Below are 25,234 nucleotides of genomic sequence, written 5' to 3'. Positions count from 1 at the left end.
TTCGTCGGCAAATGATTCTTAATTGGATGCTTGTAGCATTCATCACACCTCTATCAACTATCTGACCTTCACTGTTGATTATCCTCCCAGACAACGAGTACGATAAGTATAAACATGTCTATGCATTCAAGACATATTACTCCCAGAAAAATAAAGACTTAATAAGATTAAAACTATACAAAAACATAAATACAGCAACAGGTCCTTGATTTGTAGTTACCTACAGATGTGGTGACTGATTTTTCTCCTTAAGTTAGAGGACCACACAATTTTGTAAAGTCCACATTTTTTTTTGTAAAGGACATATAAAAACTTTAATTTAATGATATGGCTGACTAATCTTTCTAACATTTTGTAAATCTTTTTTTTCTTTTGTCAATACACAGTACTGTGCAGATCTCATGAGCTACCTCTCTCCTCTTTATGTATTGCCAGGAATACAGGAAACAGGTGCAGCAATTTAATGAAAAAAGTGCAAAAATAACTGAAAATACAGCATATATGACAAAGACAGAGACTGCACAATTCCAAAGAACTTGGAAATCAGTATTTGGTATGACCACTTTATTTTTCAACATAGCCTGAACCCTCTTAGACAAGCTTTCTTGTACTTTCTTTATGTAGTCCTCAGATATACCTTTCCAGGCTTCTTGAAGGACATCCCAAAGCTCTTCTTTGGATGTGGGCTGCCTTTTGTTCCGTTCTCTGTCAGATGATCCCACCCTGCTTCAATAATGTTGAGGTCCGGGCTCTGAGGAGGATTCATCCCTCCATAAGATCTGTTGCCACTGATTTTCAGTACAGTTTTGGTGCACTTTGCTCCGTTTCCCTTTCTTAAGAACGGTCTCTTGACAGCCACCCTTCCATGAAGATCAGTTCTGATGAGGTTTCAGCCAACAGTAGATAGATCAACCGAAGGTCCAGATGCAGCTCCCAAGTCCTGTGGCAGGTCCTTGCTAGATTTTTTTTTACATTTCTCAAGGACATCGCTTCCACATATTACTTGTTCATCTCCAGTACATTTTTTTGAACTGCCACTTAATTTGCCTTTCACTTGCCCAGATTCCTCTCATTTTAATTAGTTTTATCAATATATATATTATTTTAAATCATCATTTTACACCATGTCAACACTTTCCTCATTTTTTGATAATATCTCTTTGGGATTCACTTTGTTAGAGCAAAAATCCTGTTCTATCCCCATGGAGCTGTGCTATCTTTGGCATTTTGCATAGATGCAGCTAAAGAAATGAAAACAAATAGTGTGTCTTTGCAACAGACTGCATGTAAAACGTATTTAAAGAAACTAAATCTAAAGAAAGAGATAACTTTCTGTTTAGTTGACACAAAGTTACTTTTGAACAACTGTTTATTCATCTTTACATCCACGTTAATTAGTGTAATAAGTGAGAACGAGCAGAGGCCATGAGTGTACATGATGTTGATACTTGGATTTGCATTATCAAATGTTAACATAGCACCGAAGCAGATATACTGACTGCTGTTTAATCCTTTCTTGTGTCATATGGAGCCAATTGCAACTCTTCCTCTCCCCCTCTCAGACCCGAACACCTGTCTGGACAACAATACCTGCTTGAATCCTTCATCACAAACCTCTTAAAATCCCCCTTAATCCCTGAAATGTAGATCTTGAGTGTGTTCCAGCTCATTACGTAGTTTGTATTCTAGATTTCTTTGAAATGTACTTTCTGCTATGTTCTAGCATATACCATTGCAGCTTAACCCACATAAGTCCATTGATCTGCACCTCACCAACACAACTCTAATGTTAAGCATTGCCTAATCTGTCTCATGCTACCTGGATTTTCATATTGGAGAATTAATCCTGATGAAAGGGTGGGAGGGGGGGGAGTCACCTCAGGACCTGTTTAAAAGCGTCTTATCAGAAACTGCACTCCCACTTTTTAACTAAATAGGGAGTGATAGCCCTTCAACCCATAAGCCATGGCTTTAATCAAGCTGAAGAATAGTTGTGTGTGTCATTTGGCCTGTTGATATTCAAAGTATAGACAAAAATACAACTACACATGATGGTCTTTTAGAGTCCACTAAGAAGAGAATGCCCTCCATTACCTGCAAATTTATCTGAGCTAACTGTGATTGTTGTAAGCAACTGAGCGCTCACACACTGTACCAATGTGTCAGCAGTCAAGAAACACAAGTACCTAAACTATACAAATGTATAGTAAAGAAAAAAAGCTTTCTCAAGCATTTTGAATCTTTAAAAACTTATTGAAAACCTACTAACTGTGGACCTGAACGAAAGGGAAAATTAGGCAAGGATCGTGTTTACAAAAATGTTGACAGATAAGCTACAGTCTTTCTGAAATAATCTTCTATAGTCAAAAGAAAACTCTTTAGAACTATATTCAGTTTGTTTATTGGCCATATATAAACACTGAGTTCCTGGGGAAAAGAGCACCCTGCCTACAGTAAAACATGGTAGAATATCTATTATGTTGCAGGGCTGTGGTGTTTACCTCTCTAGCTGCAGTGAATGTAACACTTTTAGTGGTCACACAGTCAGTTGTCTGAGCAACACAAACAGGATATCAGCACTTCTACTGTTTCTGTGCAACAGGAAGACAATAATTGGCCTGAACTATATAATTAATTGAACATTAACACCTTTCAGATTTATAAGTTAGGTCATACAACAGATGCAACATGAAAATAGTAAGAAGAATAAAAGAAATCCTTTTTGATCTTACTGAGCTCACTGTCAGCATACCTCTGCTGATACAGACACAAATATTGTAACTTTTAATCTGTTCAATCGGTGGGTCATCAGCTGTTTTAGACAGCAGTGCTGTGTAGGGGTGCTTGTAATACTGTTTTACAATACAGTGACCACAGTGAGTACAAAAAAAGAGAAAAATGTGCTACACTATGTCAGAAAACATTGTTTGAGGCGAAGGGCTTGGTCTTTTAGCAAGACAACAACCTGAAGCACATTTCCACCAGCACAAATGGTCTACAGAGGCACTGCACTGGGGTCAGCCTGTTGCAGGAACTCTGGTCGTTCTTAGGATCTCCTTGAGAGTTTCTACTGAGCAGTCTTCTGTGACAATGCAGATTTTTAAAACCACTTTTCTACACTTGTTCAGATGTTGTGCTACTTAGGGGATTTCTTCCTGTATTTTCAACGCTTTCTAAATGTTATGATGCGTAACCATGTAAAGCCCAATTAATGCCTGAGATAAGACACTAAATCCACACAAGTTTAAGAGTAGACGAAGAGCAGGAGGACAATGGAGAGAAAGAGGGAGGAAGTTTAAACAATTTCTTCCCTCGATCTTGATGGAAATGTGGGATTACTTGCAAATAAAGTGGATGAACTGTGCAGAGATTAGAGTGCTGATGAGGACAAAGTACAACTAACGAGAATGCAGTATTATGTGTTTCACTGAGGCATGGCTGCGGGAACATATTATGGACTCGGCCCCTCTCTACAAAGCTCTCTGACTGTATGTGTCGATAGAAACCACAGACAGACCAGTGAAATAAAGGAGGAGGGAGTGCAGTGCTTGTTAACAACAGAGGGGGTAATTCTGGACATGACAGGGAGAAGGAGCATCTAGATGCTCGAAATATTGAACTGTTGGCTGAGTGTTTCCATTCTTGTTGTTTTCCGAAAGATTTCACCTGTAGACCTGCCAACCCTGCATGTGACATTACCAACACATCTATGGTGATCTCTGGAGATTTTAACCACACCACTCTCTCTGATACGCAATCAGCTTTCCAACAGTACATTGTTGCAGTATGTTGCATACTGCAACAATGCAACTCTCCTTACATAACAAACAATCCATCTCAATACTCCAAAAGAGCAACAGACACTCCAGAAGAAGAAGAAAAAGATATACTGATTTAAACTGGTCAGCGGTGACTGACTTAAACGAATGGTTCAAGAGGTTTCTAGATTACTACAAAAACACCTGGAAGGTGGTATTGTTGCCGAAATTTCTTCCATGGTGCGTTCTAAATGTTCAAATTTGGTGTCTGGGTTACATTTTGTGTTCATATTATTTCATGTCTATGCCTATTTTTTCTTTTTCCTTTGTTCAGTTGTTGACCTTGGACATTTCATCTAAAAATTGGACTTTAGCAAACTGATTAATATGCATTCATTTTTTAAAGAAATTCAACATTCTGTAATTAAAATTCAGGGGTTCTATTAATTATGACCAAGGCCACATCCATTGGTATGTGGTCATGTGATGTTGAGTAACAACTTCTGAGACCTTAGAACTCTGTCTGGCTTCTATTGCACCCTTCATCAGTGAAACAGATCAAACAGTTACTGTCCTGAAGTATAATTTTGAACCCCTATTTGCTTGATACTATCTCTGTTACCTGTTACTTTGTTATTTAGATCTACAAAAAAGATTCATTTTATTACACTATTTAACCACTTTTGGTCTCTTTTAGTTCAAGATTTTATTTGAGGACTTTTATTGGGCATTTTCAGTATCTTATGCGAAGTCACAGTGAAAAGAGAGAAAGGAAATGTTGGAGTAAAGAGGACAGAAGTGATTATGTTAAGGGTGACTGCTTGAACTTGCCTGTGTGATTTGTGCACTTACCACTTATCTATCAGGTAACTCCCAGATCATATTACATCTGAGAATATGAACCATAAATATGTCAGGTAATTAGTCTTTAATGGATTGTAATGTCTTAAGAAAAAATAAAAGTAAAACTTCTAGTCACAAATGGGTTTATTCTACCCTACAAAGGGGAAGCTACTCATGGCGACATACAAATCATGTAATGGTGCTAAATTTGATGCTTTTCTTATGCAACGATTTTGCTTTCAAGACTTATTTTGCAGTGTAGTTGTGGGGGTGCGCTCGCAACACAGCAAATTTATTTGATTTGAAATTTCCTTCTCTCTCATTAAGACAGCACTTTGAATGTTTACTAACTGCAGAGGGCATTTCGTGTTTAGCTGGCATCCAACATCGATGAAACCTTATTGCCCCCTAAGAGTTTGGCTGCAATTTCAGTTGGTGCTTTAGCTCTTAAAATTTTAATGCACAATCGGAAAATCACAAGAAACAGCAATAAATCAGAAATGCCAATCTGAGCTCAGTAATAGCTGTCAGTAATCGCTGTTTAAAGACCAAAACTTTGTAGAGAAAACTTCTACAATGAACCATCATTGTTGTGCAGTATGTAAAAATTGCAGCACACCTTCTCAGCATGATTGTAAGATAGTCAGAAACTGTCAGAAAAATACAATAAAGACATCCACATCTAGTGGGAATATTTACTGTCCTCACACAAAAAAAAAAGAAATCGAACTCTGATTAAAAATCATTTACTTTATTGTAGTTTACATTAATATTTTTCTTAACATAGTTTGCCACAAAAAATACATACATTCATTAGGCAGGTCAGAAATAACGGCAAATCACAACTAGTGGCTCCTGATTCTACTTGTAAGAGAAAGAAAACAAGGCAACTCGTCCTAAATGGCAAAGCCTACAGTCCCAACTCACCTGGCAACAGCATGGATCAACAGAGGAGCAGCAAGTAGGTAAACTGATGACAGACAAGAAAAGGCTTAAACAAGCCAAACAGAACCGTGAACAACTGCAGGGTATACATAAGCAAAAGAGACGGCGTTTAATGGGGTCTGCAGCTCATTTAAAAACGCACACAGAAGGCTGATTTGTTAATATTGCTACTGTACTTTTTCTTAGAATGAATGAAAGGAACGCTCTGCAATTAGAGGTGTAAGTGGGGGGAAGACAAGCAAAACAAAGGTGAGGGTGGTTTGTTTTTGTTCTGTTAACCAGTTAAAAGACGACAGAAAAAAGTCTGGATAAAGATGTTTTTCTTCATTAAAAGTCACATTTGTTGCAGCCTGGCAGCTTTGAACTTCGACACCTTCTTTGGCACCTGTTGACTTGGGGCAACATCAGGCACTACCTCCTCCTGTTTCCTTTCAAGAATGGTTGGCAGAGCTGGTGGAACAATGGTCAGATGGGGGACAGATGAAGGCATTGGGTCCTTTTCTACTACTGTACCTGAAAATGCCTAAGAAAGAGACAAAGACAGAAATAAATGTGAGAAAACTGGTGTTGGTGTCACTTTCACCTCACTGTAACTAACCTGGAACAGAGAGTTTCTGCTGTTGACATGCTCATGCTTGTGCTTCTTGTGGCTGGCATTTAATCATTGTTCGGCCACATTAAGATCAAACTTTAAGTTGTAAACAAGCAATCTAAAGTGTAAATGTGCCCCCTTTTTAAATTAGTTAACATGGGTTTAACAGTCTTTCTTCACAGGACTACATAGACTAAGACACCTGACAAGGCATTTCGAGGGAAGAAATAGCAAAGAAACAAAAAGATAACCACCTTCTCTTTAATCTCAAAACGGCTGGAGGTATGCAGCGGCACGGTGGTGGGACTGTCTTCCTCTGTAATCCCATCACTGGTGTCGCTGTGCGTTGCCTCATCGTGACTAAAGCTGCGTCCAATCATCCTGCGCTCTTCGAAGTCGGCGGCACTGCTCTCGCTTGTGTCGCTGCACACACTGTTCTCCCTACTACGTGACTTCAGGATGGACTTCCTTGGGATGGGCTCCCCGTTCTTCACATCCACAAACAACCTGAAAAAAGGCAAACACCAGTTTAATCAATCTGAAACTCATCACGGCAGATCTAATGACTTTGGTGGAAGGGCTGTTTTTACCTGTAAATGTCTGCTGGAGTGGTGATTTTGTGAAGTTCATGATGAGAGTGTCCATTACTGTGGCCATTTTTCTTTTTCCTCTTTGAATGTTCCTTCTGCTCTTTCCGCTCACTAAACTTCAATGTGGTGTTCTTTCCTGTGTTTATCCTCACCTAAAACAAAGGATCGATGAATTGATATTCGACTACATTTCAATTTTTTTGTCATTTTAAAAATCCCACAAACCTTCTTGGGCTCGGTTGTGTGAGAGAAGAAGATGGTAGGCAAAGTGTCGCCTTCCTCCTCCTCCTCATAGTCTTCTTCCTCTTTCCTGTCTGTGAGTGGCGGTTTACTGTGAGGCGCAGAAGTCCAGCTTGGCTTCAAGCTCAGGCCATTTTCTGGTGACGTAGGATCCGCCTCCTTCTCCTCCTCTGAGGAAGATGATGATGTGTCCTCTCCATTCATGTCTGTATTATCTGATAATCTGAGGGAAACCATTTCAAAAATATATTTTAAGGTTTCTTGAAGGAAAGTGCAATGACTGAGGCTAGGAAGCAAATATGTGTTCATATACCTGTCCTGCTCATCTTGCTGGTCTTCCAGTTTCTCAAGTTCATCCAAATGAGCCCACAACTCTTCCTCAGTCATGATGCCTTTTCTGCCTCCTCTGTCTCCGCTCTCTTCATTATTCTTCTCATCCTCCTCTTTTAGATCAAACACCACATCCATCTTGGGCTTAGAATTTGGTTTGTGAGCTATTCTTTGCTTTCCTGTTAAATCATCCAAGACACAAAAGGAATCCATTCATTCTTTATGCTTAAAAAAAACACACTAACTATGGTACTGAATCCAGCAATATGCTAATGGCTGTTTTTGCCTACATACAAGCCATGAAGAAGTGAAATGAGGTCAGTAGAAAGGCTAACAAAGATACCTTTGGTGACAACAGAGTCATTGTTTCCAGCCTCCTCTCTGATATCGACATAGTCCCCTTTACCCTAAAGCACAAGAATGCCAAAGTCAACACATTTGTCGCCACTTATGTCTTACACAACATCTTATCTGTGAGACAACTTGAAAAAATGAAACATACTGCTGACATGGCTTCCAAATCCTTTGCAAACCCAACTCTTGCTTCAAAGTTTTTCATCGTCACAGATAGGTCATCTAATTCTTTCTTCACGTCTGTAGAAAACAGATGCATTGCAAAGACGATGAGCATTCAAGACAGCAGACTGGCAAAACAAAATGTGCAAAAGCTGGATGCAGGCAAGTGCAGAGACATCAATAAAACATTCAACATAATGACAAGCAGCTGCTAAAGAGTTAAAATCCTAAACAAGTTGGGGAGAGGAGAAAAAAAGAAAAACGATGACACAAACAGTTCATAATATCTTCTGCCCTGAATACTACTCCGGATCATTAAATCTTCACAACAATTAAGCCCTTTCACTAATAGCAGCAGAGGGCCCTTGTTTCCATGGCAATCGGGAGCCCCTCCAGTCAGTGCATCAACTGGAAGTGAGGAAAGGTCAAACACAGAAGGCCTGACAACTCAGCCGCTGTCTGACACATTTCAGCTAGCTATGTTTGTATTGCAGCACTTAGCTCCGTAATAGCAGGGTGGGCAGGGTCAGCAGACGGGGAGGAGGGGGGCTTGGATGGGCTGTGGCAGCACATTTCTGCTTCACTAAACATTCTAATAATGTTCACATCAAAGATCGTTGCTTAGGCCCATTTGACTTGATATGAAATTTTTCAGACCTAGAATGAGCAGCACTGGGTAGCAAAGCTGTGCACAACCCATGTGAGACCGTGCAAAAGTGCTGCATCGACGGGATTTGATTTATCCAAAGAGCAGGAACAGACATGAATTGTTATCATGACGTTTATAACCAAAGCAGTAACGGTGGTGACATATGAATGCAGGAGAAGCACAGCCATTGAGTGCGTTAATACGCTGTGCAGCTTGCAACTCTTTAACCAGATGTGCCATATGTTATTCCAAACATCATTTGTGTTCCAGCAAACCCGTGTTGTAAATCACAGCATTATGAAGCAAGTTTGTTCCTTCAGTATTCAGACAAGCCATGGAGACGTGATGCACCACCACCCTCTGCTGGATGAACCGCAGTGTTGAGTGATTTCTTTAAAAATCACGTAATGATGTCTTTTCAGAGACGACAGGAAACCACACTCACACTTCATCCTGTGATCGACGATCTTTTGCGCTTGCTTGGCAGAGCACTTAGAGAACCAGTTGTCACCCAGCAACACTGTGACCTCGTTGGTGTGCACCAGCTTCCCAGGCATGAAGGCCAAAGGGCCAAATGGCACCTGCTCATGGTACAGTTGGGTGGGGTGGGAAGCAGAACAAAAGAGAAATAGGTCAAAGAAAGCAGGAGGCAGAAAGTGGACGTGAAAGTAGAGCAAATAGAAGAAATAAAACTTTCAGTGAGGCGAGTATTTAAGCTCAAATTTCTGTTAAGCTAATGATATATTTCAAACAACGTTAGCACTCACCATGATGTCATAAGACAACTGATCTGGTAGAGTTTTGAGGCGGTCTTTTAGGGCTTCATAGTCGCCTGATACCTTCTTCCTGCAAATCAATTCAACGACTAGTCAAACGAATGATTCATCACTTAAAGTCAAGGCCTCTTCAGGAACCACTGCTTTGCAGTTTGGCTCAATTGATTTCAATATTTGGTGACAGTTCGTAATGGGAAGCACAAAAACAAAAGAAGAAAAACCCAGTGTAGCCACAAGATGTCACTGTTATTTATTAGTAGGCAACAAAAACTCAAACAACAGAGTAACGCTTCTTAAATGAAAGAAAAGAGCAATACGGAAATTAAGTTTTCTCTCCATCAGTCGCAGCTGTCGTCAGCCTTGTCCTTATAAACTACTCAGCCTGGCTTAAGTTTCACGGCTTTTTACAGCAAGGATCAGGTTCAAAGAACAATGCATCGAAAAGCACTTAAGATGAGTTAATATTGGAAATCTCCATTATTCCTCCCCTTTACAGACTCTTTGTAAAGGTGAGAAAGAGAACACATCAATGGTACCTTTCAAAACCAATCATTAAAGAGCTACCGCAGCAGGGAAAGAAATCTATTTATGCAAGTTTTGTAGCGTTTAAAAGAACAATGCTAACCTGTTGTACATGCATACCCAAAATACAAAAGAGGCCAGGGGGCCACAAACACTTCTGTCTGTTTCACTGAGAACATTCTGGTAGTCACAGAAGAAAAAAACATAGGTGTAAATAATAACTAAATAATAAATAACTAACAACAGTTTATTCTGTTCCGCTGCTCAACGTCACACTGTTAAGGCTTAAATAGTCCATCAAAAGCCCAGCCTGTGCTGCACAGCAAGTGTGGAGTTTAGATACAAAAGCATGACACACAGTCCAATAATACGACCTGACAATCATGACAGTTTAATTCATAAACCGATGACAGCAATATTACTCCATTTTGCTGCTCGGTTTTCCTGCATTAAGAGCTCTGCACACACAAGCACATTAGTGTTTTCCATTTATTCGAACAAATTAGACCATTACAGGAGGATAAAAACAAGTAAATAAAGTCACCGCATTAATTTAGAAATTGGAATAATAAAGGTGTAATTTGTCACACCCTAATAGGTGGAGCGAAGTTAACTGGAGAGTGGGGAGGATTTCAATTACAGTCTGCGCAAACCCACAGAGTCTTTAACAAGAGCTCTAATCAGCAGTAAGTGAAATCACCTGTGTGGGCCTCCCATGACTGGCTCCTTCAAGACAAACAGAGGGGCAGCTATTACAAAGACACTCTGGATCACTCGAACATAGATCAAATTTTATAAGCATCCGTTTGAAAAAAAACAGACTTTTTCACAACTGACCATCATTTATCACTTCTATCTGCATTCCCTTTCATTTTCAGAAAAAGTCAGAGCTAATATTCTGCCTGAAACAACTGCTCACACACCCCACCGTGTGATCAATACTACTAAGACTATTGAATGGAACCCACTGCACTCAATAAAAAATGTACTTAGTTTAATAAGGTTGCACTTTTGTAAAGTTCCCTCAAAGTCACATTTCACCCAAACTGGTGGTTCAATTCAATCTATGAGCAAGGAGCTCTGGACGCAAGGCTCATCTCGAGTGTCTTAATCACGTCCACATTTCCGTCACTTTCCTGTTTCCCTCCAACCGAGGGCACAAAGATTGAAAATTCGCAGTGGAAGAGGAAACGATGAGATATGTCTGCAAGGAATCGAGACATCCTTTCCTCTGAGCTGACTCCCACTGTTTTGTTAGCAAACGGCTTATATGATTTGTTTTTTTTTGTTGTCGTTCTTTGGATTTGCATCACAATGCGCGTGCTGTACTCTATAATAGGGATACATGCATACCAATACCAGCACAGTCAATCCTCCACAAAAGCAAACAACCTGAATGTTTGTGCATTCATTGAAAAGCTCCGACTCCTTAATTAACCAGATGCACGCTCAGTACAGATCCAGCAAGTCGAACAAAACTGTGAATCAGAATACAAATTAATCTAAACTTGGACCTTGTACCTCAGCAGTATCTGCATTTTTCCAGGAAGAAAACCGTGGCAATGTGCTGATGTAAAGTCAGAACAGTGCAATCACGGCAGCATCCAATAACAGATTTCTGATAAAAGGGCTCAGGAGTCTGATACTATGCTGCTGCTTATTATGATCACGGCTTCTGAGAGCTCCCTCTTTGCTCCTCAGAAATAAGAGCTTTGTGAGCACATAAGGAAACAGGAAAGATGCAGACACTGTGCCTGAGTGACATCTACCCATCACTCTGTTAACTTTGCCAACATTAATCCTCCTTTTTTTGACAATTCAAAGCAAGAAAAGCAAAAGTGAAGATAACCAAATTAATCATGGTTGAATTCTATCCAGCAGTCTCCAGTTCCTGCAGGTTTGCGCTGTGTCACAATGTCGTCTTAAATATTCTGTTAATGCCAACAATATCGCTCATCGTTTCAAGTCAAGTCAATGTCAAGTAAGAAAATATTCTTTAAAAAAAGAGAGGCCTTTTGGTAAACTGAGAAGGCGTCTAATGGGAGGGAGGGGCAGAAAAGATGGAACGAAATGGAAAATATTTTTAAAAAAAAACAACAAATAAAGATGAAAACTGTTGATAAACCTTTTATTAAGTTCCTTGTTCATTTACTGACAAACTGAAGATCCCAGATCTTTGCTCCTCAGAGACTCAGCCTTTTGTGGATGCTGATTTTTGTACAAATAAAACCCCCAAAAAAATATGTCTAAAACATGTTATTATTTATATTATCTAGTTATAGTTTATTTATATAATGTGAATAATTGAACGCTTCAGAATTTTTTGGAATGACAGATTTATGTTGTTTCTGTACTAGACTTGAGTTTTGTACTGATACAAAAAAATGTTTAAACATTTCCAAACAACTCTTAAGACTTTGTGACGCTTACCAGTGCTGAATCCGACTCTCGCAGCCTGTCACCACCTGTTTTAGGACAGACAATTTCAGCTTAACATCAAAATTAAAGTCAATACAATCTTCTGTCAACAATAAAACACCTTCAGGAAATCATGGGCAAATGTCAGCCGCATTCTTACCTCGCATTTAATTTCACCTGACTAAAACTGAATTACTTACACAAAAACATCATACATTCGGCAGATCATTTGTCCAACCACTGGAGGAAAGTGGAAGAGGAAGACAGGTGACGTGACAACATCATCTGCCATCAAGCCCGAAAGGGGGAACGTGAAGTTGATAAGTTTCTACAGGCTGTCTGTAGTCCCCAAACTCGATCAACACACAAGGTGTGTGATCATGTGAATGCTGGACAATAAAAGTGAGCAGTGCAGAAACATATTCTAACTTTTTTTCATCATAATCTCCATCGTAATCTTTCAACTTCCGGTCAGAATAGCACGCGTGTGGGGGGCGTAGACTTGAAGAATTCAGGCTACAACCTTATCCAACTTCCATTCGCTGGCTGCTGAATTATTAACCAGTTATTCAAGACGTTCGTTTCCTTTAGCCTGAAAGTCAATGGTACCTACAAGCAAACAAGAAACGAAACTAACCTAAAAGTAGCCCTCCTACATATAAATAAGAACTAGGTCACGTGAGGGGTTGCAACGGGGCTGTTCTGGAAAACAGAGTCAAACAACCAAAGCTTACAATTCACAAATGTGACATATGCCACAGTTAGTGTACAGGCGTGTGTAAATGCACCGGAAAGCACTTCAGAAGAAGCAGTCGTGTTTCAAAGTCTTCAACTGAACCAACCGCGTGGCGAGTAGCTGACTGTGGCTAACATCCGAGGTTTCACTTGCAGGCAAACATGTCTTGTGTCAACTATTCAAATTACCTTTTTGTGTTCCTCTCGGAGCCTTGCAATTCCACCGAGATGCTCCGTATTCATTTTACCTTTTTCAGCCATTGTCAGCCCACGTGCACAACGGTATTATGTGGTGTTTAGTGACCCCCAAAACAAAGCTCAGGGGTTGTTGTGAGTCCTAAAGAAGTGTTTATGAATGCAACAGCAGCTATTCCTGAGACCCGTTCTGCACGTATTCATCAATGGGGCAGTGATGGTTATCCACACTTCCGAAGGTGATATCATCTCACACTCTCATTTCAGGATTTCTGCATGATTTCCAAAAATATCCACGGTTTCAAGATCCAAAGATTAGCAAATGCTCCTCGTCACTCTCGCTGCGCCATGTACCTCAGTCCGTCACCAAGACAACAACAGCAGCAACGATACATCCGGGTACCACTTTCAAAATAAAACATTCATATCTCGTTTTTGAATAAACAAAAAAAATGTATGTCATGTAAAACTAAAACCACTTCAACTGAATTGAAATGCTGCAAAAAAAGTGTTGTGTTGACAGCTGTTGGCTGAGCAGATGTTATATGCACACTTTGAACTGTGCATGCACATTGAGAGGGATTCACAGGAGTCTCCCAGTCAAGGAAAGAGGATGAAGATACCATGAAAGTGGCCCTTGTTGACACATGGAAACGTGATTTGGCCCTGAGCCATTGCCTCCATACTTCAGAAGTTGCCACCCCCGAAATATCTCCCCAAAAGATATTGCCACTCCCGTAATGATGATTAACATGTTTTACAGAAGGTCCCCCCCACTCAACTTTAAAAACATTTTGGAGATTTTCTTTTAATCATGCTTTTTCCATTAACCTTTAAAATGTGATGCTTGAAAAAATTTCATATAAATCATGACGGAAACAACAATAATGAGCCTAAATATATCATGAGCCATTCAAGCTGATGGATTTGGGATACTTTAGAGACTTAATTTTAAATGTGCAGCCTTACCATCACAAAATAAAGTACATAATTCCAATCACAGTGAAATAGGAAAAACAAATTGATGCCATTATATTTTCAAAATCCTGATAATTAACCAACTATAGTGCTGCATAATGAGTACAGCTTCCAAATTAATGTAATAGAGCATATATGAATTTATCGATTAGTATTTGTAGAATTTTACACTTGAGCTCTCTTTACGTATTTTATATTAAAAAACACCAAACTCATTTCCGTTTGACAACGTAATAAGCAGAGCTTGACGCCGCTGCTCCTCTGTGTCTCCCGGTGTACCCTGGGTAAATGTGACCGCTTGCACGTATGTAAACACTCTAGTGAATTCAAACCTGCACAAACCAACACACGCAGTTACGCACGGTGCCAATCACCGTAAACTTTAGCCGTCAGCAAACACTGAGAAGGCTTTAAATTTGTCCGACTCGACTTGCCCTGTGAGCTTCACAAACATTTACGGGTAATATTTAAGGATATAAACACAAAATGGGTCACATACAATGTTTAGAAGCATAGTTTAAAATAAGCCTAACCCTTAAAATAAAAGCCTGAACCGTTGTGACAAGCTCGTGTAGTTTAAAAACCATCCATGAGTCCAGCCCCCTTATTGTTTAATGTTCATTGGCTGTTGTTGTTGCTTTTGATTGCCGTCGGAAATATCACGCACAGAGGCTATAAACAACCCAGTGAGTGAACGAGATCTGTCGAGTGATTTTTAAACAGAAAAAATGTCAGCCTTATTATAAATACACCCTTTAAGACATACCAACAATTGGCCGTTTATTGTGGTGTAGAGATCTTAAAATGACTATAAGAAAGTCAAGAGCAATCAAATGTTTCTTAAAATAAAAATCTTTCAGAAAATGTTGATCAACATATTAGTAATAATTGTAACTTTAAATCATCATTGGTCACTTGGAGTTGCATTTTCAGATACTGCCTTTAACATACAGTTTACAAAGAAAATATGTATATTTTATGTCTCTCTTGATTCCCAAAGCTATCAGTCAATAACTCTAAATTCATATTATATATCAAAAGAAGACATACAAATTAATTGATTAATTAACAATAACTTGTTAATTCAAGTTCATTCTTAATTCATCCTGAAAACAAACGTCTTAACTGGCTTGTCTTTATTGGACAGTTTTATCTTGTGTTCTTTTATTAAAACAAATCACTGATCTTCCTGGTCTCTGCGTGTGAGAGTACTGACATTATTCCTGTTTTTCTACTTTCACTTTCACATATGACATTCACTGTACTTGTATTCTGTTTATACATTCAACGCATCAACATAAAAGTAAAGGTAAATATGAAGGGGGTTGATAGAAAGCCTTAGATACTCTTTAAAAAGATTAACTATTCATTGTTTTATCTACTTTTCAACACCGATATAGCACTTCAGGCAACACATTAGGCTTTAACAAAAGGTAAAGCCTTTGTTATACAGGTGAAAACAAATGGCTGAATGAGTTTGATCAGTTACAGCTGTTATGATATAAGATTAAAGTTGTGTTATATCAGAACAAAAAAATATCAACTTATTACTTGAGCGCTAATGCACATCAAGGCTCTGAGGCAAAATTTAGAAATAGTCAGATTTCCATGAATGCAGCATTGTAGTTGCTCCCATCAGGCATTGCGGCATGTTACCCTGATAAAGGTAACAAGCTCAAAAATCATGTTCGGCCGCTAGTACAGAGTCAAATTTCCAATAATATACAAGAAATAAGCTCTTTAGATATCGATGAGGATTTCGTTATAGAATAAGGTATGTAAATATAGTTTTCTTTGGTTTCTACCGCACTCTGAACTAGCAGTGTTACTTTGTAAAAAGAAGCTGCAGAATCGTTTGAGTTAGCCTTTGAAATGTTTTCTGATGCAATAAGAGCTAATAACATGTTGTTTATTAGTAGATTAACATTAGAATTGATCTCAGTGCGTTGTATTTTGATATATGCAGTATGACTAGTCCCATGTCTTTTACACATTGCTCTGTGGATAACACAAAGTGATCTTTATTAGCTTGTTTTTGAGATATGAGAGATCTGTAGACATAATGTTTGACCATTTGAGTCAAAGTTAATTACCTTTTCATTTGCTTCTGAACCTCATTAATCGCTTCTTTTTCACGGTACATTGTTTATCAAATTCATAATCCCCTAAACAGTTTTCTTCCTAAAAGAAGACCTTGAATTTTCTAAAATGATTATCTCAGCAAGTTCTTACCGCTTTCATTGAATTGTTTTGTAGTTTATGTAATTGTGTAGTATCAGCATGGTTTTTATCACATCTATAAGTTATATGGTCCTCAAAAGAAAAAGAAAAAAGGTTAGGGGAAGGACTGCTAGTCACTGACAACATATAAAGAGTGAAATAAGTTGTAGTTACACCTTTGTTGATGACTGTTTTTTGTCTGCTTTTACCTGGCAGTAAATGAAAGTGAAAATAAAAGGCTTTTATTTAATGGGTGGGTGCTGCACCTTTGCACATCAGCTACAGTTTTTCACATACCTATGATGTCTTCTGCAGTTCAGTGCAGCAGCACATAGAAACATAGAAAAAAAAAACCTACCTGTGAAATAGATTTAATATTACAACTAGTCTGGGGGAAAAAATCAGTTCTCGAAAAACAGAAAAAGAAATAAAGAGAAATATAATGTTCTGGAAATCTGTGTTTGCTGTGAAAGAAAAACTTTAACGTGAAAAAGTTTCATGGAGTTTAGAATATTATTTATTTCTGGAAATATGTGGACATATACTCTACTAAAATGGTATGTATATATAAAAACAAAGGATTTCAAAAACTATATTTGACCAGATCTGTGGCAGCCAAATCATGGCTAAAAGTTAATTTGAAGTAGAACTTTCGGTTTTTACAAGGTCTTGTGAACTTTGCTCAGCTGAGTTGGCACTAACTGATCCAATTAGCAAACTATTTTACTCATTTCTCATTCACTGTCCAACATCGAGCTGTTGAGATCTGCTGTTACAGAAAGAGAGTTAAATCCTGTTTAAAATATTAACTCTGATTCACAGCATGGGCCAACGAATTAATGATGTCATGAAGCTTTGTTGCGAGTTATCTGCCAATCAGCAGATTAAGGCCACTGTGAAAGGCTCGGGGAAGGGAGCAGCAGCCGCTGGAGGACTTGCCTTTGCTGGAGGATTGATTGGGGGTCCCCTGGGTATTGCTGTGGGTGAGTGGACAAATACAACATATTCTCTTACTTGTGGATAACCGTTTGTAATCTAATCAGTACTGAATCGTCATTTCACAACCTTGAATCTCTCCTCCCCTGCAGGCGGTGCAGTGGGAGGGCTCCTGGGCTGCTGGATGACCAGCGGACAATTCAAACCGCTGCCTCAGATCATAATGGAGCTGAACCCCCAGCAGCAGCGTAAGCTTTATGACGATCTCATGGCCATCCTGGGAGACGTCCAGTGGACAGATCTGGTTCAGCTGACAGCTCTGGTGATGGGCAACGTCGCACTGAAGCAGCAGCTCACAGCCGCTCTTCTGGGGTACATCACTAAGGAGCTCCAGGCTGAGGTGCACTATGTGGATTAAATTTGGGTAAAAAGTGAATAACCTGGGTCAAAGATCCCCATACTCAAAAGAACTTTGAGGACAATATGATCAATGCTTGTGAAACTGGAGAGACTGCGATCATGCCTTGTAAAACACAAAGGTGCCATCACAATCCTGTTAACAGGAAAAACAGGTTTGCACTTTAAACATATCATTAAAAGCAGATGTACAACTGCAGTCACACAATGGAAGTGCATTTATCAGTTGAATCGTTTTTTAAAATACATTTTGTGGTTAATAGTACTGATAATGTGATGATGTCTGGCTTTAAAAGTTGATAAATTGGTTCATTTGAGGCCAAACTGAAAAATGTAGTTAAAAACTGCACCTGCTATGAGCTGAACAAGCCAAATTGCTGTTGTATATCTTGATACAAAAATGTGAAATATTAGCTTGTCTGCATTGTAGCGTGAACATGTGTACAGTGGAGTGTTGGATCATATCAATAAAAAAAGGCGGACATCTTACTGCTTGCGTTTTACGTCGTGTTGCAGCCATATACGCCAGAAGTTGTTTTATATTTGCTCATTCTGCTGTTGTGTTCACACTTCTGTGGCACTTTGAGCATGAACTCCAGTTACAATTAACTGCACTCACCTGGCGTTGATGACTGAGTAGGAGACATTAGGCAGTTAGCCAGTCTGTAGCATGTTGTAGTCTTCTTGGTAAATACATGTGTATGAACACGGTTGGCGTCTCTATCATCTAACTAACAGACTCCAGTCTGTTAGATTCATATTTGTTTTTTAGTCCTGCTTTAATTTATGGTCACATGCACTTTAGCCCATTACCTTCGAAGATTTTTGCATCCTTAAATATCCCTTAAATGGTTTGCCTGTCACTGTTAATATGTACATGACTACGTATGAAAGCCCACGCTGGTAATTTATGGTTTTTCAGTTTCCCCCCCGTCATGCAGCTGTGCTCCTGTTTTTAGCCATTTGGTTCAGTTTGCTTCCTTCTTCTGTGAAGCACTCAACTAGATACAGCAAGAAATGAGAGAAATATATTGGGATGGATAAGGTGCTTTATTTATCTCAATGATGCAATTGCAATGACTCAAAGAAGCCAAGATAAATGTAGAGCAGAAGACATAAACTCACTTAAGACTGAAAATAAGCCTTAACTCAAAAGTGCAGTTGTAAATACATCTTTATTAGCAAGCAAACATGAAGTGTCCCCCCCAAAACTCTTAAACCAGAAATACACATAAGAGGGAGGAACTGAAAAAGCTCCTGTATTTATCCCACCACAACCGTGTCTTCATCAGGGAACTCGTAGAATGGAACCTCAAGGTTCAGGGGAGCTGGTCCCTTTCTTATTCTTCCAGAAGCATCATAGTGGGAGCCATGGCATGGGCAGTAGTAGCCCCCGAAGTCTCCGGCGTTAGCGATGGGCACGCAACCCAAATGGGTGCACACTCCGAGAACAATGACCCACTTAGGGTTGATCGCTCTATCCTTGTCGTGCTGGGGGTCACGAAGCTCTCCGAGATTCACAGCCCCTTCTGCTGAGATTTCCTTTTCTGTGCGATGACGGACAAATAAGGGCTTTCCTCTCCATTTGAAGGTCATGTTTTTTCCCTCGGGGATGTCAGCCAGCTTGATCTCAATCTTGGATAAAGCCAGGACATCAGCTGACGCACTCATGGAGGAGACGAACTGGGTGACAACTGTCTTGGCTGTATAGACCCCAACCACAGTGGTCGCTCCAGTCACCAGGTAGGAGAACACCCTCCTGTTCTCACTGCTGTCTTGGGAGGACTTGTTGGGGTCCAACACCTCAGGCCGACGGTAATCTGAGAAGTCTGGAATCTTGATGTCTGTATGGGCAAGACGGGTTCCTGCAGGAGCTGAGCAAAGATATGAGACATTAGCACCTTCTGGAGACAGGGCAGTAGAGTAGATTTGCAAACTGAAGGAGCAAATAGACTTTCAGATCTCTGTGTCTTAGCTAATTTTAAAGTGTTTGTATGATTTCTCTCCATTATTAGAAACTTAAAAGATGACCCTATGACTTTGATTTTCTGTTACATTTAAATGACCTTTGAAATTGGAGGACGTTTTTTCAAGCATGGACAATATTCTCTATTTTTGATTAAATACTGTGCGAATCACTAAATATACTTTACTTTCATAAAGATAATGAAAATCAAGAATTACATATTGGGGTATCAGATCAGGCTTCAAGTTAATTTTATGCCTCTATATATGCTACTAACTATATATATATATATGGACATAAACAATAGCATGTATACATACACACACATACAAGAAATAAGATTTTAAAAATAAATTTCTTTGTAATTATTAATTCCTAAATTCCAGTCTGACATCTTAAGTTTGCTTGTTTTGTGACTCAGAAAACGAAATCAAACTAAAATTATGTTTTTCCAGCAACACAACCTACAGCAGTAGTTGGATAAATTGAAATTCAAAATCTGGAAAACAATTTGATTCGTGGTGTTTTGGCAGTAATAAAGACAGATGTTGGATAATGATGATTATCGCGACTTTGGATACTTCCTCCTTTGCTTTTTAAAACTGGAGTTCTTCTTTGACCTGTGAAGGAGAGTCTCCTGTGCCGACATGCCGATGCAAACCTTTGCATAATGACGGTTACATACCGTACCTTTAGACTTCCAAGCCTCTGTACAGTTAATGTATAACACAGTAAAACGTTTTTGATGTAATCTGCTCTACAGCAGCGATAAGACCCGTTTATTGAACTTTTTTCTATTCAATCTTATGCTTCGGGACATTGTTTACGTTCTCTGTCAGGTCACAGAGTTAACTTACGAAAGCACATTGACTTCCAGACAGACACATGTGGCCGTTATGAAGCGTCTGTTTATAGACAATACGCAACCTTCTATTAAATAAATATCGCTTGCACCCATTAAATAAATGTATGGAGTTAAATATTAAGTGAGAAGACAATATCTCCAGGTTTATTGTTACATCACGCAGCCACACATAGCAACTCTGGCTAACGTTGCTCATGTCCGCTATTCGGCCTTACCGGCAGCAGGCAACAGCTCCTTGGCTCCGGGGAAGACCAAGCTTTTAACTGTGTGCTTCGATGCTTGATAGTACGGGGAAAGAACCCCGGGGCGAACGACTGCAGACATCATCTTTGACCAAATTAAAACCTCAACCCCGCAGTTGGGGACGCGACCTTTCGTGTACAAACCTTGCGCGCACTACTCTAATCTGCCCTACGAGAAACTGTCCCTAACTTTATAACGTTCCTGTTGTGTAAGCGGGTCTGACCATAGCGCCTCCCGTGTTTTTCTTCCCTAAATAAATTACATTCTTATGGGTTAGTGACAGTGCCTTCGACGAATATCAATGTCAAAACATGATGATAATTTGATATTAAAATAAAAAACCAGTAAAATAGTTTAATTTAAACAGGCAAATATCAAAGTCATCTGTGTCTCGGGGTCCATCTGATGTAAACAAGGGTCCTCGTAGAAAATATAAGGGGAGAAGCCACACAATGGTAACCTGAGATAAGAGAAGAAAAATGAAAATACCAAAAAGAAAACTATTTCTTCTCATTATTTTCGCATATGTGGCATTTTCACTCTATGCTGCGTATAATGTTTTCTTCAGTAACAAAGTAATATCCCGCGTTCATAGGGTGGTGAAGAAGGAAACCGGGGCACCATCGGGTAATTTCACACATTACAATCGCTATATTATCTCCGTTACAGGAAGGTCTCCGAAGACACATTAACCGATGGATATTTTTTGTTTCTTGGTGGTGTTTTGTTAATACATAAAGGGTGTACCAATGAGCTTAGTGGAAACGGTGATATGTTTGCAGGTGGTGTCAGAGATGGCGGCGCTCCATTTCTGGCAGATGACTGGAATCCGTGGGAAGATGAGGAGGTGGAGTACAACTCTGCTCTGAACAAAAAGAGAGATGCCTTCAAAAAGTACATGGACAGAATGAACAAGAACAAACCCAAAAGATACAAAGTCCAAATCTGGGGGAAAGCTGCCATAGGTAAGTTAGGATAAAATTACTAAAACATTTCATGATTCTGTTACAGCCAGCAGAATAAGTCTGTGCTGTCATCACAAAATGACAATGCTATTTAAAGAAGTGATATGAATCAAAACATGTCGATTTAATTTAAAGGATTTCGTTTTATGGGCTCTACATTACTTGATGTATTAAAGTAAAATAGGAGCTCATCATAATGTGTAAGGGAGTTCAGCTTTGTTTGGCTTTTACTTACAGTTTCACACACTGTTATAAAATTGTCCTTGAGACTATTGGCCATACAAATTTTGATTTCTATTGTCCTTGTTTTGTTAGTCATTCTCAATATATTAGCAATCAAAGGATCTGTATCTGATCATTGGAACTAATTAATATTTTCTGTAAAAATGAAAATCAATCAACGCATACTTAACACAAAACTTAAGAAAAACCTTCTTTGTTTAGGCATTATTGATATTTATTAAAAAGAGAATTTGTAAGCATTTATTGTAAAACACTATTTGTAGGGGGAAATGAAAAGATAATTGTTTCACTCAGTGATTTAGTGGCATGTCCATAAATAAATTATGATTAGCTTTAACATCAATCTCCTTATTCATTGTTTGCAAACAAAGAAAAATAATACACAAAGTTAAAGATGGGTTTTTAATGATGGCATTCATATGGAGAATTTCTGAGATCACATCACATTTATTTTATTTTTAATTATTTTGGCCTCGGTAATATAGTAGATGTGAAAATCTGATATCTTGACAGCCTTAGTTACAACTTAAGGATACAATACATTTGATTAAGTCTTGTTATTGGGATTAAATGCAACAATGAAACTTTTTTTTTTCTCCCCAGGCCTCTATCTTTGGGAACATATTTTAGAAGGACCCCTGAACCCAACTGACAAGGTAGCACAATGGAGAGAAGGGGAGCTGCAGTCAGGAAAAATTGATTTTAGGTAACTAGGTAACAGATGTAATGCAGTTATAAAGTCTGCATTTGACACTCCATGACAAATGGCAGTTTGTATTGTAACTATTGAAGACGACAGACTATGAAACTCATTTTTGCTTCTTTTCTTGCTGGCCTCTCTCTCTTTAGTTTCTACACTGGTCCTGCTGTGGTTCAGGGTCACGTCCCTCTTGAAATGAACAGCCTTGTTCTGGTTCTCAATGGTCGCGAGCAGCAGAAGGTCTCTTACTCCACACGGTGGTTGGAGCATGTCCAAGCTCTGGTTCAGTCCCACACAGTGTCTCATGTGGCTGTGATCCTGCTGGGCAATGAGCAATGCAATAATGACTGGATCGCCCCACACTTAAAGAGAAATGGTGGCTTTGTAGATCTTCTCTTTCTGGTTTACGACAGCTCGTGGGTCAACGACAAGGACGTCTTCCAGTGGCCTCTTGGTGTTGCCACGTATGTCACCTCTTATCAGTCTTATTAATGAGTGTGTGCCTCACAAATGTATGAGGCAGAATTGAAAAATGCTTCCTAAACTACCGCTGTTTCGTTTGGTTTCTGTGCAGATACAGACAGTTTCCTATGATGAGGCCTAACACGGAGCTGATTACATCTAACCGGCCATACCTCTGCAATTTCTTGGGGACTGTTTACAAAAATTCCTCCAGAGAAACACTAATGCACGTGCTGAAAAAGTCTGGCTTTGATAAGGAATGCATCACAGCTGGCAGGGATAAGTAAGTCTCTGCTAACCATTTTATTGAGGAATGAAACCTTTAATAACCTGAAATAAGCAAAGCCTTTATTGACAATGAATTTTCTCGATGGCAGCATGGAGTTTGTTGCTCTAAAACCTATTTATTTGCTTTAGCTTTAATGGTACCTTCACACTGTAGAGATCTGTGTTTGCTAACTATGGTTCTCAGCAGTTCTCTTGAGCTCAGGAAGTGATTTCCACTGAAGTGATGGCCTGAAGATCACAGCCTCTCTGTTCTAGTTTTTAATACTGCCCCTTATGCAGAGATTTCACTGGACTCTCTGAATATGTTAATGATGTTCTTGAGCTTCTCGCCCACAGAATCTTTCACACAGAGGTGAACCCCTCAGCTGTTTACTTGAAATATTGATCCTTTCTTGGATCCCCTTTTGTCAGTGACCTAATCTGTTGGGATAAATTATTTTATAATTTCAGATAAGTTTATCCTAAAAAGTAACTTTAGAACTTTTCCATGATGCTGTCGGTAACTTCTGTTCTTAGAGCTAGATTTACTCTTTTATGTGGTAAATGAGTTTTTACTTTTTCAGTATTTCAACACTGTTTTACAAGCTTTGCCAGAGCTTGTACAAGTCAATAAACAGTGACTCGTAGAAATATCCCCAGCATTATCAGTTGCTATATTTAATTTGTTGGACGTTTTTAAGCACAGAATTTCAGTTTGTGCTTTATACTGTTACAGTTCAAATGTGACAGGTGAGATAACTATATCTTAAAGAAACAACACTTGACTCCACTTTGCCTATTTCTTATGATGGTTTGACCTCTTGGTTTAAGGATTCTTTCCTCACTCTTTGCCACAGGTGGCTCCCTCAGGAAACAGCCGACAGTTTAAAACGCTATCAAAGCGCTTTGGCCCAGAGCGAGCTCACTCTCAGCCCTGTGGGGGTGAACACTGAGTGTTATCGCATCTATGAGGCCTGCTCCTACGGCTCAGTGCCTGTGGTGGAAGATGTTCTGACACCCGGGAGCTGTGCAGCGGGGCCCAGCTCCCCGCTGCGTCTCTTAAAAGCCGCAGGAGCACCCTTCATCTTCATCAGCGACTGGAAGGAACTGCCGGCCATCTTGGAGAGGGAGAGAGGGATGAGCCAGGAGCTGAGGGTGGACAGGAGGAGGAGGCTGCTGGAGTGGTACTCCAGCTTCAGACAGCAGATGAAGGAGAGGTTCACTGAGGTCATCGAGGAGAATTTCTTCAAAAGCGGCTAACTTTTCCTTTCAAATATCAAGACAGTTAACACTGCTTTAATTTATTTAGTGGTCTGTGGAAATGTGTGACGTACTGCTGGCATAGTGAACCTGGTGATGTTCAGTGAAATACTTTCTGGTGCAGGTTATTATAAAACCATTAATGATGTAGTCAAGTTGTGAAGCTATTATTAAGTAGCATTTCTGGATGTTTTTCATTGAAACGTTTACAACAATGGAATGTACAGGCATTAAAAGATCTAAGATTATAAACTGCCTTTACATTTTGAATCCCACATTTACTTTGAGCACGTTTTGTACCTCTGTTTTTATACACACAAAAAAAAATCTTTCTTTTAAGAGACGATTGGACTGCTCGGCATTGGACATGATGAGTAGAATAAGACGAAAATGTGTTTTAAGGCTTTGTTTGAAAACGGTATGTCAAGCAAATCAATTTTGTATTTTGAGCAGCTTAGAAATGTAATTGGTGTGATTTGTCCTGCTTTTCTGTTCAGATCCTGACTGAGAATTTAGTTTTTGTTCTATTTATTTCAGTGCTGTCCTGCATGCACTTTTTAAAACGGTGCAATAAAGTAAAATGGAGTGTTGTCTGGAAGAGGA

The 25,234-nt window shown here is 39.3% G+C and overlaps 4 protein-coding genes across 4 annotated transcripts; 2 read left to right on the top strand and 2 right to left on the bottom strand.

The window, feature by feature from the left end:
- Positions 1-5,333: 5,333 nt before the first annotated feature.
- uri1 (URI1 prefoldin like chaperone) lies at positions 5,334-13,486 on the bottom strand. The gene is made up of 11 exons (XM_072385449.1): positions 13,104-13,486; positions 12,192-12,226; positions 9,231-9,309; positions 8,909-9,044; positions 7,801-7,892; positions 7,642-7,705; positions 7,282-7,477; positions 6,954-7,191; positions 6,729-6,880; positions 6,393-6,645; positions 5,334-6,069 (listed from the first exon to the last, which is right to left on the bottom strand). Exons 1-11 carry the CDS (start codon positions 13,173-13,175, stop codon positions 5,881-5,883), a joined length of 1,506 nt encoding a protein of 501 aa, XP_072241550.1. The 5' UTR covers positions 13,176-13,486; the 3' UTR covers positions 5,334-5,880.
- Positions 13,487-15,759: 2,273 nt separating this feature from the next.
- Positions 15,760-18,149, top strand: LOC140306837 (protein C19orf12 homolog). The gene is made up of 3 exons (XM_072385448.1): positions 15,760-15,861; positions 17,130-17,290; positions 17,396-18,149. The coding sequence occupies exons 2-3, from the start codon at positions 17,131-17,133 to the stop codon at positions 17,659-17,661; spliced, it is 426 nt and encodes a 141-aa protein (XP_072241549.1). The 5' UTR covers positions 15,760-15,861; position 17,130; the 3' UTR covers positions 17,662-18,149.
- Positions 18,150-18,816: 667 nt separating this feature from the next.
- LOC140306847 (cytochrome b-c1 complex subunit Rieske, mitochondrial-like) lies at positions 18,817-20,912 on the bottom strand. Its single transcript, XM_072385458.1, has 2 exons — positions 20,707-20,912; positions 18,817-19,534 (listed from the first exon to the last, which is right to left on the bottom strand). Exons 1-2 carry the CDS (start codon positions 20,816-20,818, stop codon positions 18,924-18,926), a joined length of 723 nt encoding a protein of 240 aa, XP_072241559.1. The 5' UTR covers positions 20,819-20,912; the 3' UTR covers positions 18,817-18,923.
- A 239-nt stretch (positions 20,913-21,151) lies between these two features.
- On the top strand, positions 21,152-25,234 carry rxylt1 (ribitol xylosyltransferase 1). Its single transcript, XM_072385447.1, has 6 exons — positions 21,152-21,361; positions 21,517-21,699; positions 22,546-22,648; positions 22,792-23,106; positions 23,217-23,387; positions 24,229-25,234. Exons 1-6 carry the CDS (start codon positions 21,214-21,216, stop codon positions 24,629-24,631), a joined length of 1,323 nt encoding a protein of 440 aa, XP_072241548.1. The 5' UTR covers positions 21,152-21,213; the 3' UTR covers positions 24,632-25,234.

The sequence above is a fragment of the Leuresthes tenuis genome, unplaced genomic scaffold (genome assembly GCF_036924035.1).
Source record: "Leuresthes tenuis unplaced genomic scaffold, fLeuTen1.0.hap1 SCAF_5, whole genome shotgun sequence".
NCBI lineage: Eukaryota > Metazoa > Chordata > Actinopteri > Atheriniformes > Atherinopsidae > Leuresthes > Leuresthes tenuis.
The sequence above is the reverse complement of the archived record's forward strand: the minus strand, read 5'-3'. Positions and strand labels throughout refer to the sequence as shown.